Source organism: Larimichthys crocea, chromosome III, assembly GCF_000972845.2.
Source record: "Larimichthys crocea isolate SSNF chromosome III, L_crocea_2.0, whole genome shotgun sequence".
NCBI lineage: Eukaryota > Metazoa > Chordata > Actinopteri > Sciaenidae > Larimichthys > Larimichthys crocea.
The window spans coordinates 42446816-42465872 of NC_040013.1; the positions used below are offsets into that span (position 1 = coordinate 42446816).

Here is a 19057-nt window from a genome sequence, read left to right on the forward strand (position 1 = left end):
TGAGAGAAGATTTCTGTGTTTGTATAAATGCTTTGTGTATTCTTTCTATGATTATTTTGCAACAATCCACAATGTATAATAACAGAGTCTTATCTGCCACTGTACACAGCTCAGAATACATTAATCAGCTTGGCAGACGCGTCTCCTGTAAGCATGTGGACGTATCAGATCATAAGGTGGACTAAAGCCTATAAATACGGCTGCCTGAGTCTCCCGGTGAGCCAGTGTTAAAGCCCTTCTACACCACCTGATGATCTGTGCTGTCTGAACCACACCGTCCTCCCTCCCGCGTTTAACGTTTCATTATTTCGGTTCAAGTCTTCTTATATGGAAAGAGGCGCAGCTATTCTGATTCTTTTTATTCCTGTCTTTTCGTGAATGAATTCATCGCGTCCTCGATCAATTAAAAACGATGTCTCCCTGTGCGTAAAATGCCGCGCTTAGTGCGTCCTGGCGCGGACGATTCCTTGGAAAATGTGCGGTGTCAGTCGCGTTCCCTTCACGCCCCGCTGCTGTGGATCGGTGCTGAGCAGGAGTGGCATCTCGGCGACAAAATCTGGATGAAAGAGCGTCCTTTAGAGCTCAGGCATGCATCGAGTAGTGAGATCATTGGCGTTATAAATATCCCCGTGCCAGCAGAACAACTTCAGCTACTACAGCCGGGGTAATGCCCAGAAGCGCTGCACGCGTGTGTGCGCAAGGTTTCTGGTGCCCAGACCTGGAGCGACACCAAAATGCTAGAACTGGCCTAGCGAGTGTCTCCTTTTTGGAAGAATGAATGTTCCTCTTTACCTTCTGACCGTCGCTCATTTGATTTGCGCCGCCGGCGGAGCACAGCACCTCTCTTTGGAGCGTCAACTTTTGGAGGAGGAGATCAGTTCGGGACGCAGAACTTGCAGACTCTACTGTAGGGTTGGCATCGGCTTCCATCTCCAGATTCACCCCGACGGCAGAGTGAACGGCAGCCATGAGCCCAACCAGCTGAGTAAGTCAATCAGTCCAGTTCTACGGTGCAAGGAGCAGCTTAACTACTAAATTATAAACGACTGACGCGCAGATGAAACCAGTGCGTCCAGTTGATAATGCGCACTTGGATCTATTGCTCTAATTGATTCCATTCTGTTTGCAGCTGTGTGTTTATTGTATTTTTTTTAATGTCATCCCTGGAACGTATAACAATAATGATTTATGCAGGAAGAAGTAGTAAGAACCGCGCACCTAAACTTAGGCTGCGTGACCCTGTGAAATATCTGAGCATGCAGCGGCCATCTGGTTGACGAGCCTTGTTTGTGTCTCTCCGGGATGTTGGCAGGTAGACTATTTGTGGAAGTAACAGGTGCGGCAGTGAGACACCAGGATGTGTTGGATTCTCAATCAGCACGATTGTCATCACAAAAACGCTACTGCATACACTGCAAAAAAAAAAAAAAAAAAAATTATTATTGTCTGTTATTGACTCATCAAACTGCTCAGTGATCTGACTTGTTTGGAATAAAATAGGCCACAAATTGTGAAATAAGTTGATGTGGAAGTGCAGTGTTGTGCTCTGTGGAAATGCCTAAAACTTTTCACTTTAAAGGGGAATACGATTTTTACACATTGAGCTACTTTGCAGTGCAGATGTATTTCTCCAGGGTGAAGTAATTTAAGAAGCATAGTGGTTTTTGAAGCTGATACACTAAATAAACAAAAAACTTTTAAAATATGAATTTAGGAATCTGTGATAAGATTTATGGGCCCAGTTTATCAGATTGCCTCCAGTAGAGAGCGGGGGAGATTCAAATATAACTTACAAATAAGAAAAATACTGAAAAATGTCAGTGGAGTAAGATCATTTCCTCTTGTACAACACTTCCAAATGCCTCAGTTTTAAGATTTAAATCAGGCAGACGACGGAACATCTGGATATCTAAAATTGAGCTTCATTTCTCTCCTTTTTAAAACATGACCTCTGAACTCAAATAAACTCACACACTAGTTTTCATCTGTATACAGACCAAGGTAAATCAGCCCTGTTCACATGAGTTTGGAAATATTTAAGAAGAAACAAAAACACAATGTAAAATACCAAAGTTGACGTCCAAATGATGTCCCGTCCTGTGTAAGTCATATTTTCATTTGTCCCGTCACCTTCATCGCTCATCTGCTGACGAAACAGCCGAGGCTCACTGTGAAAGCGCACTCCATTTCATGGTCACTTTTAGAAGAGTTGTCAGGTTACATGGATTTCAACGCGGCAGCCATGTGGTTTTGAACACTGCATGACAGGGCTGGAGATGAGCAGCAGACTGGGCGTCTTAGATTTGTAATATGAGGATCCTTTTACCATCACATTGCTTTCATATCGCTTCTTCACAGAATACCTGCACTGACAACATTAAGCTGGAATAACACAGTCAGTCTTATTTGGACTTTTCCTTCATTCTGGGACAAATTCTTCATATGAGCCAGTGTGTTGTTATCCTGCATGGGAGAAGAGATAACTGACTAATGATTTTCATCAATGACTCAATGTTCCAAAAGAATCCAAAATGGCACAACCCACTATTGTATTTTCTGGCACCCTAACTCACCCGAGAGTCAGAATACCAGTGCAGAACAGACATTGCACTCATACAGATAAGGAAACAAGGGTTAAGAATATGAAGAACAAGTACTGATGCCCAGCAAAATGTTCATGTCAACAATGCTGAATGATGGTTTAGTAAAAGGCCTCAGGGGCCATTTTAACATGTTGCAACCGGAAAAGCGTAAACAAAATTAAAGATGGCTGAATTCTGTTTAGCTGTGTGTTTTCAGGGTCTTGTCATTGTGCATACTGGCTCACTGTCCCACCGTCTTGATGCTTGAATAGAACGGAGTCATCACCAATACTATAAGTAACACCTGTGCTTTTCATACTATGAAGTCTTCAGTGAAAAAAGGTTTCCAGTTAGGTAACTGGGTGAAGGCTGTGGAAGATTATGATTTTAGTTAAATAAACAACACACACACAAATGTCAGATATTTTTTACACCGTGCCATCTCCAAAACCACATTTTCTCCACCACGTTTAGCCAGTGAACAGTCTTTCTGAAGCATCTGCGGTTAAGCACACTGTCAGTTTACTGACGGAGGGTGATTCACTTGTTATTCTTCTACATCATACTGAGCCAACAGTCTGTGGTTCAACCAGGTGACCCACAGGGGGTGACCCTTCCTCAGACCGCTACTGTTAGACCCATGAGCAGTGTCAAGTTAACCACTGACAAATCTGTGCTTGGAGACAGCATTAACAGCCAAGTCTTTGTATGATCCTACTATCTTTTTTCTTTTCAGCCAAAAGGTGTCAGTGTCCCTTAGCTCTCTCATTACTGCTGAAGTGTTCTGTTGCACTTGCATGAGTTTGGTTTGTAAAGTCTTTATTTGTTGTAAGAGTGATAAAACATGACAACCAAAAACAATGACGAAATATAAAATTAAAACTGTAGGAAAGTGCCATGTTCAACTTTTTAACACAGGAGGATGTTGTCATGAGCCTACAAGAAGATGAAGATGTAAATCACTGATAAATTAGCCAGACGTTAGTGATCTAAATGAACATACTGTTAGGACAAGATAAAACTCGAGCTAATCACCTCCACTCTTTTACTTTAACTGTGGACGAGTGAGGAGTTACAGAAAATGACAAGAGGAGTAAAAATACACTTACGTCATCCATCATTCATCAGAGCATGTTGTGTGTCCGCCTAGGTGTCCTGGAGCTCTTTGCGGTTTCTCAAGGGGTCATTGGCATCAAAGGGGTCTACAGTAACAGATTCCTGGCCATGAATAAAAGAGGACGGCTCCACGCCACTGTAAGTATCCCTGCACACTTCTTTAACTGCTTCTGTTTATTACCCTGCGCTCTTAAATACACTCAGTACATACACACGGCTGAGTGTGCAGGGATACAACATGTTCTTTTGGAGTGAGACTTTGTAGATAACACATGTTGACCACAATCTTGTTGTTCAATCATACAGCTGAAATGGCTCTTAAAATGTTAATTACTCATCAATTAGCTGCACTAATAGATTCTTTCGTCATTTGGGGGAACAGAAATCTGACATGAAGGAGAGGTATGGACTCAAATTTGATGATCATAAAAGGACTTGGACTTTAATACAAATGTCTCATGACTTCACTAGGATACCTTCCCTTAAGCCCAACGATTTAACTTTTACATTACATACAATCCCCTGCATTCACCACAGAGCCCCCTAGTATTTCCATACGACAAGCTCCATTTGAATCATTGAATTTCAAAGTTTCATATTGTTCACATCTTGTGTCCCGCCAGTGTCCATACCTTGCACCAGAATTAAATTTGACCAAATACTGTAAATCTGCATCTCATTTACTACTGATGTCTCTGTGGGAGCTTTCTTTTCTTCCTTCTTCTTTTGGACTCAGCTGTATTTCCCCATCAAAACCTTTCCTAGTGTAGCTATATTTATTTTATTTATTAGATCGTGCAGCTTTGCATCTGTGCATCCGCATAACAAAATCCCAAAATCTGACATCAGCATGTCATGGCATACTGCTGTAATTTTTAGCCACAGTTTCAAAGACTTTCAAATCCCCCCAAACACATCGTAAGCCCAAATCTGCCCACAGCAGCTTGGCCTCTCTGCTGTAAGCAGGCCGGCCGGCCAGACAGCAGCCAGACACACTTACGAGTCATCTGTGGGAGCCTTGGCAGGCGTATAGATAGAAGCGGCTCCCTATTAGCATGTGTTAATAGGAAGAGCAGATTAAGTCCTGTCTGGGATGGCTGATAATATACAGAGGAGTGAGCCACAAAGTTAAGATCAATATGTTGAGTAAACAATCAGCCACGCAGGCAAGAATTGGAGAGCCGGAGAGTCTGTGAGCTGCTGTGGGTGTGAATGCTGAGCCATGGCGATTTATGCCCCCTCAGCTCCCAGTATTGTTTCATGAAACCCTGTCAGCGGGAAGTAATGTGGCGTCTTTCCTCAAAGTGCATTCTCTGCCACAACTTGCATAGCTTGAAATCCACTACTGTGACTGCAAATTGTCCACCAGCAGATAAATATTCAGTTGTCACTGCAGCTTATGTAAGTGCACAGGAAAATTCCAAACTTCCCCAGTGTCAAAGCACATCCCAAACAAGATTTAAATATAAAACGAAACTGGGCACACATGGATAATAGCAGAAAACAATGCGACAAAGCAAAACTGTTCACTGTTGGTTATTGCCTCAAACTAAAACCTGATCACCGCCTTTGTTCTGCTGGAAGTTTGTCATGCACAGCCATGGTCTAATTTAGTGAGATTTTCTTTTTTGTGGTCCAACATGTCTCCAATCTGGTCTCATCTCCAGTCAAAATGTCCCAGATAAAAGTCCAACTTTTCACTTTCACTCCTGCACCAACTCAAAGGTCGATCGTCTGTTGTTTGTGACTGGCTTTGTTGTGTCTGCACGACTCCTTCAGTCAACACAATCAGGCTGAAGTCCTGACCTTAGAGATGTTCACAGGCTCCACCATTAATAGGCAGGAGGGATCCAGAAAGCTGCATTAATAAAATAAAAATGAGCCCTCAAATCAAGGACAGAATTCCATTATTTATTCTCATGATCACAGAGCAAGTTTAGTTACAGATTCATCTGGAGCTGCCTTGCTCAAGGCCATGTCAGGGTAGAGGATTCCTCCTCACAACTGAAGGGCTGTCTACCTTGTTTTCAGTAGAATTATCTTTGATTTGGTGTTGCCATGATTCGCACTATCAGAGTTGCCTTAGTGGCAGGAATAATCTCAATTCAGTGTCATGGGCCTAAATTACCTTTTTTTCTGGTTAAGTAACATTGTCCCAAAAATAGCATTCAAAAGCTGCACAGTTACATATAAGTCACTGTATTTGCTGATAAAAGCTACTTTGGGATGAATTTGACACTATTGTCTATCTATCACAAAGAAGTTGCGCACAACACGGCTGTAACATAGTTGACCTTCAAGAGTCAGTTTTAGCTCTCTAACGTAGTTCGTTAAGAAGCCTGCTAACCTTCCAAAATTATGCATCCAGTTGTCATAATTCATGGAAAGTGATGTGATTCTTCATGTCAGTGTCAATCACGCAGGTTACTAAAACTTTGATGCAGACAGAATTTCTGACAATTAATGACCCCATTACAATAAATTTGACATGGATGCTCATGGTCCTCATATGTGAAATGATTCTTAATGATTTTGGTCAACACTGACCTTTGTTCTAGTACCACCATCAGATCAAAATGAATATTTTAGCCTACAGTATGGAATAAATTATTCCATTATAAAAAATTATAAAATTATGATGATCGTTTGGCCTTTTCCCAATTCATTAGGGCAACAAGTGCACTTGTAAACAGGAAATCAATTTCTAATGGTCTGAAAGTTACTGAGCACATTCATGGTCGCCACTAGATGAACACATTTCATTTTAACCTTTCCACCAGCATTATCTTCAGGACAAATTCTTCATAATATGACTCATTACAGTAAATGTAAGTAAGTGCTGTTACCCCGACTAAAAAACACTCTACTTGGTTCCCTCAATTCTGAGATTTTTGTGGAATTTTCAACTGCAACTCCATCTTTGCTCCATAACTCTATTTGCTGAGGAAGACTGGTTCCAAGCTTGAAATATGCAAGTTTGCAAGTCTGCAAGTTAAAATACTTTGTCAAAAACAGTATTTTGTTTGTGCCTTACAGCACTTGACAACCTTTTTATATTTATCATTTAGTTTCCAGTTTTATGTGCAGTACATTTAAATTTGATATTTTTGCAGTATAGCTCTACAACTTACTCAATACTTTGCACTCTGAGAGACTGGTTCTCTGGCACCAGCCATTGCAGTTGGGGCTTATTCTTGCCTCCAGAGCAGCTCTGCCTCAGAGAAATATTTGTATAACTAAAACTCCAATCTGTGGCTACAGCTGCACTGTGCTATTTAACCGCCTTGATGATTTGGGGCGGATGTAAACCTCGGGGGCCACAGACAGGCTTGGGCCTCAAGTCTGGGTGTCAGGTGACACCCTGAACCTTATCTTGTTGCATTGTCTGTCATATTTAATATTTAGATGTTTTCACAGTGGTAATTTATTGGCTGAATAATGAGCGAGGAGACAGATGCACATTACTCTACATGACCTGCTCAGCAAGACACCACAAACATAATCTTCTGAAAGGGGAAAGGGTCACCTGCATTTGTTGAACAAACAGTGACATGGTGAGAAAGACTGAGAAGGGAAAGTCAGATACATGACACTGTGTAGCTACAGAAAATACTGATATAGCCTTGAGGATTTCAGTGGTGAAACTTCCTGAACGAACTTTTATTTCAGTTATTTGTTTTTCTTTCTCTCTTTTGCAATTATGAGGCATTCATCTTCTTCTACTAAAGATCCTTTTATTATGTCAGATTATTACATGTTTCCCTTTCCCAACCAGTACAACAACAAGTTAGTGTAAATAAGAGCAGAGTTATGATAAAGCTTTGCTGTATGATGTATTTGATGGATTGCCATGAAATGTGATACAAACATTCATGGTCTGAGGATGAGGATACAGACTTTAATTATCTCCTGACTATCTAATGCCCACGTGCCCACTGCACACGTTGGTACCGACAGGGAACCATGAGATCTGAGATGTTGCATCCTAATGACAGTTTTCCTTTAGTGCCACCAGCAGGTTGACATTTTTGCTTTTGAGTAAAATATTTCAACAGGTATTGGATTGACTGCATTAATGTGGACTGTGTTAATGTGTTCAATACTTTCCAATCAGCTGTATTTATTAGAAAATCTGAGAACGCTCAGAACGAACGAACACACTCAACTAAGGCTGTGACAATGGTAAACATTAACTCCCAAATATTATCATGTAAGCATACTCATATGACAGCATTTGGCTCAAAGCAAAGCTGTAGACTCTTGTAGCCAGGAAGTGGAATTAATAAAATGCTCTATCCATCTATCCAACAAGGACACATTTGTGAACACATATTATTTGGGTAGAGGAAAAAAAGACACCAATAAATTTCCACCTCTGCACTTGATACAGCTAACCTCCGAGGATCATGGGAAAGGTCCCTTTAAAAGAGTGTGACCAATCCAGTAGGGCAAGAGCCAGGTTAAACAGCTGTACAAGTATTATGATTTTAACAATAAGATCTCTGGAATCTGGCTGCAGCCATTAAATCCTATGAAACACAGCAGGAGCCTAAGCTCCTTCCTGGTATGCATGCTTGTGTGTATGTGTGTGGGTGTGTATGCAGGCATACATGCCTATATTTGCAAGTATATTCATACATGCTCCAGTGGATTTGTTTCCAAATGTGTAATTCCCTAACTGGGTACCAGAGCTGGTATGTTGCTCAAATGTAGCGTTCTGTTAAATGATTTCAATCCATCCATAGCAGTGACTCGGGAGGTCTGTACAGCTTTCTAATCATTCTTAAAGACAACAGCCAAAAGGAACAGTCGGTCACTTTGAATAACTTAAGGGTTTGTACTGCTCTTTCGCGGCACGCTCTCTTGTGACTGGCATGTTTACCGAACGCTGTAATGGCATCATTTTCTGCTATGCTTCACTCTTCAGCAAAGCAGAACAGTTTGTTTTATTTCAGAATGGCAGGAGGTTATACAAGGAAGTCATAGTGCAGGAAAAAAAAGCAGGCATCCCAGGGTACATGTAAGAGTTTCCCACCCAAGATATTTTTAGGTACAAAATGGGAACATGCAACATGGAAATACAGATGTATATCTGTATCGCCATAGGAGAATGTAATGTCGGTGTTATCTTTACATTTTATTAAGCATGTGTAATAGTACATTGCCCTGAACATTCTAAATTATTTCAGTTGGATACGTTTATGACAAATAATTTCAGTCAAATACGCTATCTATCTATCTATCTATCTATCTATCTATCTATCTATCTATCTATCTATCTATCTATCTATCTATCTATCTATCTGTCTATCTGTCTATCTGTCTATCTATCTATCTATCTATCTATCTATCTATCTATCTATCTATCTAAATAGATGAAGTTGGTGCATAGGCCATAATGGGTGTCCCAGTACAAAGGAACCTCTGCTGCTGTCAGTCAAAGCATCTCTGTGATAAGGAAAGTCATTTATGTGACTCTGAAACCCGCGGCCAAGATGAAAGTGCAGTCCTCTGTTATTCCGGAGCTGAGTATAGACGATACTATAACAGTACCGGGCCTGTGCAGTATGTAATTACAGGCTCAAATAACTCTGAATCCTGTTTTCTGTTCTGTAATCATGGTGTTACACAAATGATCTTGCTCTGTATCATTAGAAATTGAAGAATTTATGGATATGTTTTACCTTCAGTTTTTGTCATTACATAGGAGTAATAGGTATGAAGTGTGTGTCTAAATCACACTTGACATATGGTTTAGACACACACTTGCCTCACCTGTATTCTGTATGTAAAAAAAACACACACATACTGGGGTGTGAAGGACTGCACAGTGGCGCAGTGGCTAACGCCGTCAACTCACAGCAAGCCCATTTTGCATGTTCTCCCGTTGTCAGCATGGGTTCTCTCTGGTTTCTCTGGCTTCCTCCCACAGTCCAAAGATATGCAATTAATAGGTTAATTGGTGACTCTAAAATTACCAATAGGTGTGAGTCTGAATGGTTGTTTGTCTGTATGTGACAGCCCTGTGATTAACTGGCGACTTGTCCAGGGTGTACCCCGTCTCTCACCCAATGCCAGCTGGGATATGCTCCAACCCCCCGTGACCCTGATAAAGATAAGTGGTTACAGGAAATAGAGGGAAGGAAACACTTCTCACAGTGAGGACACTTTACCTAGAAGATCATAAAAAGTTTCTAACTAAGGTCAGCTTGTTGGTGGGAGCTTTTTTGTAAAGAAATATAAGCCATTTCTTTTTCTTTCCACAATTTCAAGGCAATTATCTCAGCAGCAGTTAAGAGAAACACAGGATTAGGTTACATGGCAGCATGTTCTGCAGCTGAGCCTTGTTTACATTTGGACAGATCTACTATCATAAACTCAGAAGATTTCAAGGTTAGTTAATAAAACATTATTCACAAATAGTCTCATTGACTGATCTAAACCATCGAACTACAGTTTAAGTTCAATTACATATAAGGCAAGAAAAAAGGCAAGACGTAACACCTGTTAATAACTCATATTTCCCCTCTTTTGTAGGAATGGTTCACAGACGACTGTAAGTTCAGGGAACGTTTCCAGGAGAACAGCTACAACACTTATGCCTCAGTAATCCACAGGAACCACAGGACTGGTCGCGAGTGGTTCGTGGCTCTCAATAAGAGGGGGAAAGCTAAAATGGGCTCCAGCCCACGGGTCAAATCCCAGCATGTCTCCACCCACTTCTTGCCCAGGGTCAGTCTGTACGACAAGATCGAGCAGGGCTTCACCATCACAGACAGAAGCAAAGAGAGGAGGAAAGCTGCGCTGCCACCACCACCCAAACCTCCTCTGGCGAAGGTTAACGTCAATGCAGGAACAGCCCCGAGACGTACTCAGGTCAAGTACTGGCCCAAGTACCGGTTTGGATAGATGTCAGAGGGTTTGGGTTAGGTGACAAGGTTCATAGATGGTGGACATATATAGTGATGGATGTGCTCAAAAAACTGACAACGCTTATTTATGACATTCAAAGCATTCCGGGTATCTATGAAGTGTGTGAAAAACCTCAAAGGGCTGCCAGGTTCAATTATTGAGCTTTTCTTTGTTGTAGCTATGATCACAGTTGTGTCGTTCCACTTGAGTTGATGATGCTCTGTCCTGTTTTATGTTTTCATTTGTCTACATGGTGAACTGTGGCGGTACCCCAGCTTAAAAAAAAACAAAACAAAACAACTACTTTACAATTACTTTACAATCAGATGCTGTTCAGAAACTGAAATCCATAACTCGCTGCATATTTGAGGGAGACATACTTGCAATATTTTTTTGAGTATACATCAAAGAGGAAAATATCATCCATGCTGTTCTGTCTTGCTGTACAAAAATATTAGTTTGTGTGGACTAAAGGAGAGGAAGGACTACATATTTTCTTTCTGTTTGCTAAAAAGAGTTATATAATATGTTTCATAGGATTGCAGGGGACTTCTTTTCACCTCAGATTTATTTATTTATTTATTATTTTTTTCAAGTAATATGTTTTAAGTAATGTTAAATAATAATGGATATCCTTTTTACCATAACAGGAGACAACAATTGTGTCTTTGTATCACAACTTTATTTTCCTCATCATAATCAACTAGTAGCTAAGACAGAACCAAATAATCAGTTCTGACAACAGAATAAGAGTGGATTTTTATAATTAAAGAGTTTAGACTTAGAGTTAGTTAGACTCATGCTCAACAGCTCTGGTTTGAGCCAACTTAATGAATTTTATTTTGTTATATAGCAAAAGAAATGTACCTCAAAGTGCAGTCTGAAAAGTTACATGAAGAATTTACACACAGTTATAATGATGGCATTGTCAGCCAGAAAGACACATTCTACCATGCCGGTGACAAAATATAAGACAGTTAAAAAAATAGGTTATGGATTTCAGTTTTAAACAATGAAAAAATATCACAAACATGTAAGCTCTCAGTGTTGGTTAAATGATAAATTTGTCCTGAGGTATGTGTTTTTAGCCACTTTTGAGACATGAAAATCTCTCAAACCTGGCTTAGAAAGTCTACTGACTAAACCTATACACCAACCAATATTCACCTTTCCTGATTTGTGACAATCAACATGAAAATATAGACTGGAACTCTGGAGACTTCCCCCTCTTCCTGGACAGCTGTGAGGGATCAAGGCGAAAACTGTCCATCAAAACTATCATTTTAGCAACCGGCTGTCCCTTGAAAAATCCAGAGTCATGACCTCAAGGCATTCCACCCAGGAAGAGTGTGCACCGCCGTCACCGCAGGGATAAAGATGCAGAGAAAGAGCGGACGCTTTTTTTGGGGGGAAGGTTGAGGTTGTAGGTGTATCAGATGGCAAACAGCCGTGGAATGGCCATTCAGGAATATAAGGACATGTCTGGTGAAGAAGGCTTATCTTCTCCAAGAGCTTGAACTTAACTTTTGCAAGAGCATTCAAAGAAATTGACAATCTGTCATACAACTTTGATTATATTCCACTGTCAGAACCTGTAAATTAACTTATGGGAAAATATTCCAGTGCATAATGTCATAATGCATTTTGACAGCTAAGATGAATATGTTTGTTTTTTTTTCATATCTTTACACAGTTTTCACCAAACCAATGTCCAGCTCCCCTCAGTTACGGTTGCTAGGTCGGGCAAGCTTGAGAAAAAGAAACATGACGATGCAAGCTCTGTTTATTCAGGTGCCGCAGTGTGTATTGGATTAGTTTCTGGGCATCAGGTAATATGACTTCCAGAAGCCAACAGCAAAGACTACAGTATGTGGTGGAAGATTATATATACATTGTTAACTTTTATGAACATGGCAAAACAACACAGTCTTCAGTATGGCAAGACTATTAGTCAATGTTGCTCCTGCACTATGCTCGGCAACATCTCAGCAACATCTGTCAACCATCGTCAAAATTTGGTTTTCTTTTCAACATAGAGCCTACCACATAGTATATGTGCACTGAAAAGGAAAGAGGTAGCTGAGGTTCAAAGGGACCAATATTGCTCAACTGTTATTGGAGCACAGAGTGAAAAGGGGCAGGGCTTAGATTTTTAAATGTTTTATTACACAGTGTAACCCAAAGGAATTAATAGACATGGTTAAGATTGACAAGCATCCAGAGTTTTGCTACCTTCCCCAAACCCAATGGCTGCAGTAAAGTAAGTGTCAGGCCATATTGTTGAGTAAAACTGCATGCTTGGACTGGCCATTTTCAAATGTAATTTATTACTATGTTTCTTTCTTTCTCTGTCTGACTGCTCATAATCTGCTCCCATGTGTGCCATTTGTTGCAAGTAAATATGCAATGTCCGTTGGTCAAAGGGAAAGAGGCAAGAGTCTATGCACTGTCCTGCATTAGCCTAGGGAGCCAACTGCCAGTAATGAAAGAAGAAAAGAAAAAATATAGCTTTGGCTTTCAAATTTGGCAGCGTAGTCATTATGATTTGATTGAGATCCTAAAGATGCAGGAAAAGCACAGGTTTGAGTCTCAAATTTGAGCATGTGCAGAACTCTTGTTAATGCACTAACATCCATCAAGGCTGCATTATTATCTGGATGTGTTATTGTAGAAAATGTAAGTTTAAATTGTTCAACTACATCTTGATCCATATCTACCAAGATAATTTGAATATTTGCGAGACTAAAATTTCTTTTATAGAATTTCTAGATCCGCAACAAAAATAAATCGATTGTTTCTTAAACAATAGATTCACTTTCCAGCTAATTTTAATTCATAACAAATTTTATTAAAATCAAATGTATTACAATTTGTAAAGAGTCATTGAGATACCCCCACAGCTGAACACGCTTTGGATAAAAGTGTCTGCTAAATGCAATGTAATGTAATGTAATGTAATGAACAAATAGGTTGATGAAGATTATAGCAGAATACAACCATTATATCAGGGAAGTGTAATAACACAGGTTAATACAGTGGAAATACTCACACACACACACACACACACATACACACCCACACACTGTGGACAAGTGTTATCTAGCAAAGTGAAAAGCTACGTGATCTGGGGCCCTTTATAACGTTATAAACTGTAGATATCTTGATGCTGTTTGTTTTTTAATGATCTTCTGTGTTGTCATCGTGTTGTCATGTTGTGTGGTCCTCATACACATCCCAAAGAAATATTTTTTGTACCAGATTTTTTTTTATATAAAAACTTATGTATGACAAAGAGTTTTTAAGTAATATGACTATTAAAAAACAAATATATCAGTGGATACTCATATGTATTATGTTGTATATGGCTGGTGTATTTATATGTTGGAAGAGTCTGAAAAGACAACCTTCTTTTGATATTTGCTTTGTGTTCCATATATCTCATTGAAATCCCAAAGAAGAGAAATCGGTCCGACTAATGAAAGACAGGTGTGTGTGTGTGTGTGTGTGTGTGTGTGTGTGTGTGTGTGTGTGTGTGTGTGTGTGCGTGCGTGTGTGCGTGTGTGCTGACAGGACTGTGTTGGCTGATGTTCTCCAAATCCTCTGAGGTCATGACAGTTTTTACTTTGGTCTAAAACAGACCTGAGCACCAAAATCCCTGACCAACATTCTCCATCTTCTTTTAGATGTGAGCATGAGTGAGATTCCTTCTTCACTGACACAAATGATTCAACATTTAGCCTCATTAACAGGTCAGAACCCATACTAAGCCTCTGCTGCATCATTTAGCCTTTTTCATCAACTAATATTGGAGACATATTTGTTAAAAAATCTGACATACATAGATCTCAGTCATAATGCACTACTACAGAAAACTACTACTGGAAGTACTGAAAAGTGATAACAGACTGTCTTACTGTCAAACCAAACGCTAGCTCTATACAGGGATGCATTTCATGGCTTCCATAGTTTCTTTTTCACACTAAGAAGTAAAGGGTGAGGTGAGGAGTAATCACTTCCATTACAAACATTAAAAATGTTTTTCTTCTTTCCTGGGGAACCTGCATTTACACAGTCACACATCTAAATCATCTAAAATTGTACATTTACATTTAATGATCCACTCAGAAGCAACACGGAAACTAATTAGATATAAATGGCAGCTTTACATTGCTTTTATGGTATTCAGATGGAATTATAATCTGGATTGATGAACTGAAAGAAAAACAGAAGCCAAAGGTACCTAATCAAAGGATTTTGATCTGAGGTATATGACTTCAGCACAAACGTAATTTTTAAAAACAGTGCAAGGTCCATAAGGCAAAAGAAATTTGAATCTTTCCCATTAATGTCTCTGAGGAAATTATGAGAAATGGCATGCCCTGGACCCAAATATTTTTATTTATGGATTTTATGACACACTGAATTGCCCTTGTGTCAGACGCTTTAAAGACATCATAACTAGTCGTGCAATGGGACAGGCAGCAATAAGACATTTGCCACTTTTCATAATACTAAAAATTGATGTACTGGCAAAAGCCCCCGAGTGTACTGAATTGAGCAGTTGTGTGTTTTATTATTATATTGTTTTCTTATGAATTCTGTCTTTTCACTTGTAAGAAAAACAATATGTTATTCATTTATCCAAATGTTATTTCAAAATGTGTGGATAAAAGTATTTGTCTATCCTAGTAACCCATGACAGATAATTTGAACACTGAAACTGAAGCAGCTTAATAGAATTCAGCCATTTTATTATCTACGTACTATATATTCAAGCTGGTTTTTGCAACTGGGTACATGTATAGTAGACAAAGAAAATAAGTATGCAGTCAAGTATGCACTGTTTTGTTTACTGCTCATTGTCCTTATGATTAAGACAAAAAACAGCATAATTATAAAAAAGAGAATATGCAGAAGTCCTGTATAAAAGTTATGATTGTGCCAAATGTTATCTAATCCTGTTGACTATAATCCTGCACCAAGATCCTTTGATAAACGTTCAGCAGAAAATCAAGAAACTTGAGTCATAAGAGAAAAGAGATAAAGAGTTATCACCATGAAAAAGATTGTTCAACACAAAATAAGGACAACAGAAGTTTTGTGTTTATTATTCATACTGGCCTTAAATAATGAATTGGGTCTTTATATCTAGGTAAGAAAACACTTGGCGGTCTGAGAAATGGGATGAAGTTTGCGTGACAGTCTTTCTTTAAAGCTGATCATGAAGGAGCAGATTCCCTCATCTCTACTCCTTTACCCACCAACCCTGCCTGCCATCCAGCGCCATTTCCTTTTGTCTGATTTGTCTGCTACATGGCTGTTGCACGAGAGCAGAGCATATTCATAACATGTTTAATCATTACCTCACTTTCCGTGGACGTCACTGCAGAGCTATTAAAAGTCATGCTCAATGAGAAAATTTAAACAAAATGATAATAAAAGATGATAATGACAGCCAAGAGTCACATCATTTCTGTAAATGGAGCTGAGAACATTCCCAATTAACATTTTATTCTGTATTTTACAGTCTGCAAAGGTGCCAAATTGTGAAAATTTGCCAGGATGTAGGGACTGACATCATGGGACTGGATAACTTTATCACCTCAGACATTAGACCCAATATGAAGTGTAAATGAAGTTCAGTTAAGTTTTTCAGGCATACAGACATTATAGTTAATATGAATGTGTTGAATTCAGTGGTTTACCGTGTTTATCATATATCCCATTTGTTTATCACATAGGTGTGATGTCACCCATAGGTTTCTGTAGAGCCGCTTTCAAGCTCAAAATCCGTGGGGTTTGCCACCAGACCACAAAGGCTTTGTCTCAAGAAGTCAGGCCTAGAGCCTAGAGTGGAAGTCCTCATTCATTTTCACTGATCTAAGATGAACTTGCCATTGATTTAAGCTGAAGCTGGAGCACAATGCAAAGCAAATGATAAAGATGTTGCTTTTTAATGTCACTTTCATAGCTCTCTGCACTGTGCCAGCACACATGGTATACCTGCAGTGGCTACAATATCTGAGAAGAGCTGCCTGGGATAGATGCAGGATTTTTCTAGAATAAAATAAAGGCTATTAATCTTTAGAAACTTCCGCTTCCTGTGATGTGCCGTCAAACTGTATGAGCAGGCATGGCGGTTGCCATAGCAGCGTTTTACAACACAGACAGAGCGCGTGAAGAAGGATACAGCACAGCCGCTCGCTCCCCCTGTTCTGTAACACAGTTTAAAGTCTACGAAGAAGATTACCTCCACTCCAAAGTCACGTCAATGGATGCATATGACTTAAAAGTGAGTCAAACCTTCGACTTTAATCCTCTGCGTGGTGTAACTTCAGACATCTCCCCCTGCGTGAAGTTCCTTCTGTTTTGTAAACGACGTCAGAACCTAATTCACTAAGCTGCTACTTAAAGGTTATCTTTGCATACCTGCGTCATTACTCGTTATTACAACATGACTTTCGACTTTTCAATATCACCAAGACTTGTTATTCAATTCGGCATACACCAACCCCTTCAACCCATTATTATTATTATTATTAGTATTATTATTATTATTATTATTATTATTATTATTAACAATACAACATCTGTTGGTTCAGATACATTGCTTTCAAGACAGCAGCAGGTAACTGGCGGTATGGTGCGAGAAGTTTATGGCACAAGAGTCCCTATTTTAGACTTTGTCATTTTATTAATATATTTGCCGTTTACTTTGCCGTATTCTTAAGATTATTAAATGGATTTAATGGACTTTTTATGGTGTATACCTAGCTTGCCTGTGAAGAAGGTATTACACTCTCCAGAATTTTGAATGGAATCTAAAGCATGCAACGTTTCGTTTGATATTGACGTTGCTTCTTGTTTTCTTGCTTTTATGAGCATACCTTACCTTTTGTTGAATAAAGTAGTGTGTGTGTGTGCATTTGCACAAATGCTGGGTTTGCCATGGGGAAGTTTTGTTGGTGTAGTTTCTATGATCATACGCTAGGTGGCAGTCACACATAGGTTTGGTAATGGAGGTTGAAACTATGGTCTTATCAAGCAGATACCACCAGTCGTTTAGAGTTTGGTTCATGTGACAAAGTATATTAATTCATATTTGTATGACTCAGACTGAGAAAGCAGTAAAAGCAGTATTGGTGTTATTTATACTGTTGTTCTGAAAACTAGTTCAACAGGAGTCTTAATTAGGCCCACTGTAGAATTAAAATCTCAAATTTTTGTTATCCACAGAAAAGAAGTTCTGAAAAATCTTTGAAAATTATTTATATTCTGTAGTCTCAAAAATTCAAAAATAACTTTTGTAAATGCTTGAAATGTGTTCTCCATTATGACCAAAACATTTTGGTCTCATTTTGTTCTTAAGAGCATTATTTATTAAGAAAAAGGTGATCCATAGCATCAGTAAAGACATTCAACCTGCTCATCAGAAATGGGAAATTGTGCTTTTTCCCAGCAGGTGGCACACTTGCTAACCGTACACATAGCTGCTGCAGTGGCCACTTTGTTTGAACACCTGTGTCCACACAGAGAAGAGAACAACTCATATCTGACCTGATAATCAGCTGCAGTCACTCACTATTAAACTCAATCATCCCTCTGTTGTGACACAATGCAGTCAGCACAGGTTATCTAACCTGTGCAGTCATGCTGATAAGGGGCCTAAAAGTTCTGATAAATCTGCTAATTATAAACCAATTCTTTCCTTCATGATTCTATTTAGGACTTGTCACAAACTATGTCTATACACTCAGAAAATCCACAGTAGTTTAAGAGGTTTTATTACAAAACCTGTATGGTTTTGCCAGGTCCAGGTCCTGGTGTGTCAACCGTAAGAAGCAGTTCATTCAAATAGAATTATTCAATGAGCCTTGAAAACAAAGACAATGATTTTCAGGCCAATTTTAGGACCGGCAAATGTCTGAGACTCATTTCTGGTGAGCCACATCAAAGTTGAAGGAAAATATAACTTTTCCTCTCGGGTGCGGACGCAGGCCCGGCTGCTGGGATTTTTGGGTAGGAGGACATGTGGCCGAAGCTTTGATCTGACAAGCCACAGGATTTGACAGCAATATTTGGTTTTTAGATGATGACTTTATGGCTTAGCTTTAATGATGGCGGGTCTGCAAACAGTGATTGGAATAACGTAGCTAACAATTCCTGCAGTAGCACTGACATATGTACACTCGCACACACACACGCACTTAGAAAATGAATGGACACTAAATTCACAAAACGAAACTGGATCCGAGGCTTGTGGTGTTGCAGAGCTGGCTATCACTTCCATATTTTGGGGAAGGGAGTGAAATAACAATTTTAAACTAAAGACCAAAGTGGTGAGTTAATCCTATATCTTACTGTCTGACAATCATTTTAAGTAATCATAGACATTTAAAGTAATTATTTAAACCTTCAACGTCAAATGCTAAATATTCTCTGGTTCC

General features: G+C 39.3%; 2 protein-coding genes across 2 annotated transcripts in view; both read left to right on the forward strand.

The window, feature by feature from the left end:
• The first annotated feature begins 610 nt into the window (after positions 1-610).
• Positions 611-10736, forward strand: fgf5 (fibroblast growth factor 5). The gene is made up of 3 exons (XM_010751104.3): positions 611-985; positions 3733-3836; positions 10236-10736. Exons 1-3 carry the CDS (start codon positions 775-777, stop codon positions 10605-10607), a joined length of 687 nt encoding a protein of 228 aa, XP_010749406.2. The 5' UTR covers positions 611-774; the 3' UTR covers positions 10608-10736.
• Positions 10737-16743: 6007 nt separating this feature from the next.
• Positions 16744-19057, forward strand: part of cfap299 (cilia and flagella associated protein 299) — a 68498-nt gene continuing 66184 nt past the window's right edge. The window contains exon 1 of the mRNA XM_019272413.2: positions 16744-16902. Coding sequence (XP_019127958.1) covers positions 16744-16902 — 159 coding nt within the window. The remainder of the gene's footprint in view (positions 16903-19057) is intronic.

Excerpts from the sequence above, each read along its gene's own strand:
- fgf5 (XM_010751104.3), top strand. The coding sequence starts at position 775 with ATGAATGTTCCTCTTTACCTTCTGACCGTCGCTCATTTGATTTGCGCC. Across the intron at positions 986-3,732 it reads CCATGAGCCCAACCAGCTGA|GTGTCCTGGAGCTCTTTGCG; the intron begins GTAAGTCAATCA and ends GTGTCCGCCTAG. Across the intron at positions 3,837-10,235 it reads GAGGACGGCTCCACGCCACT|GAATGGTTCACAGACGACTG; the intron begins GTAAGTATCCCT and ends CCTCTTTTGTAG.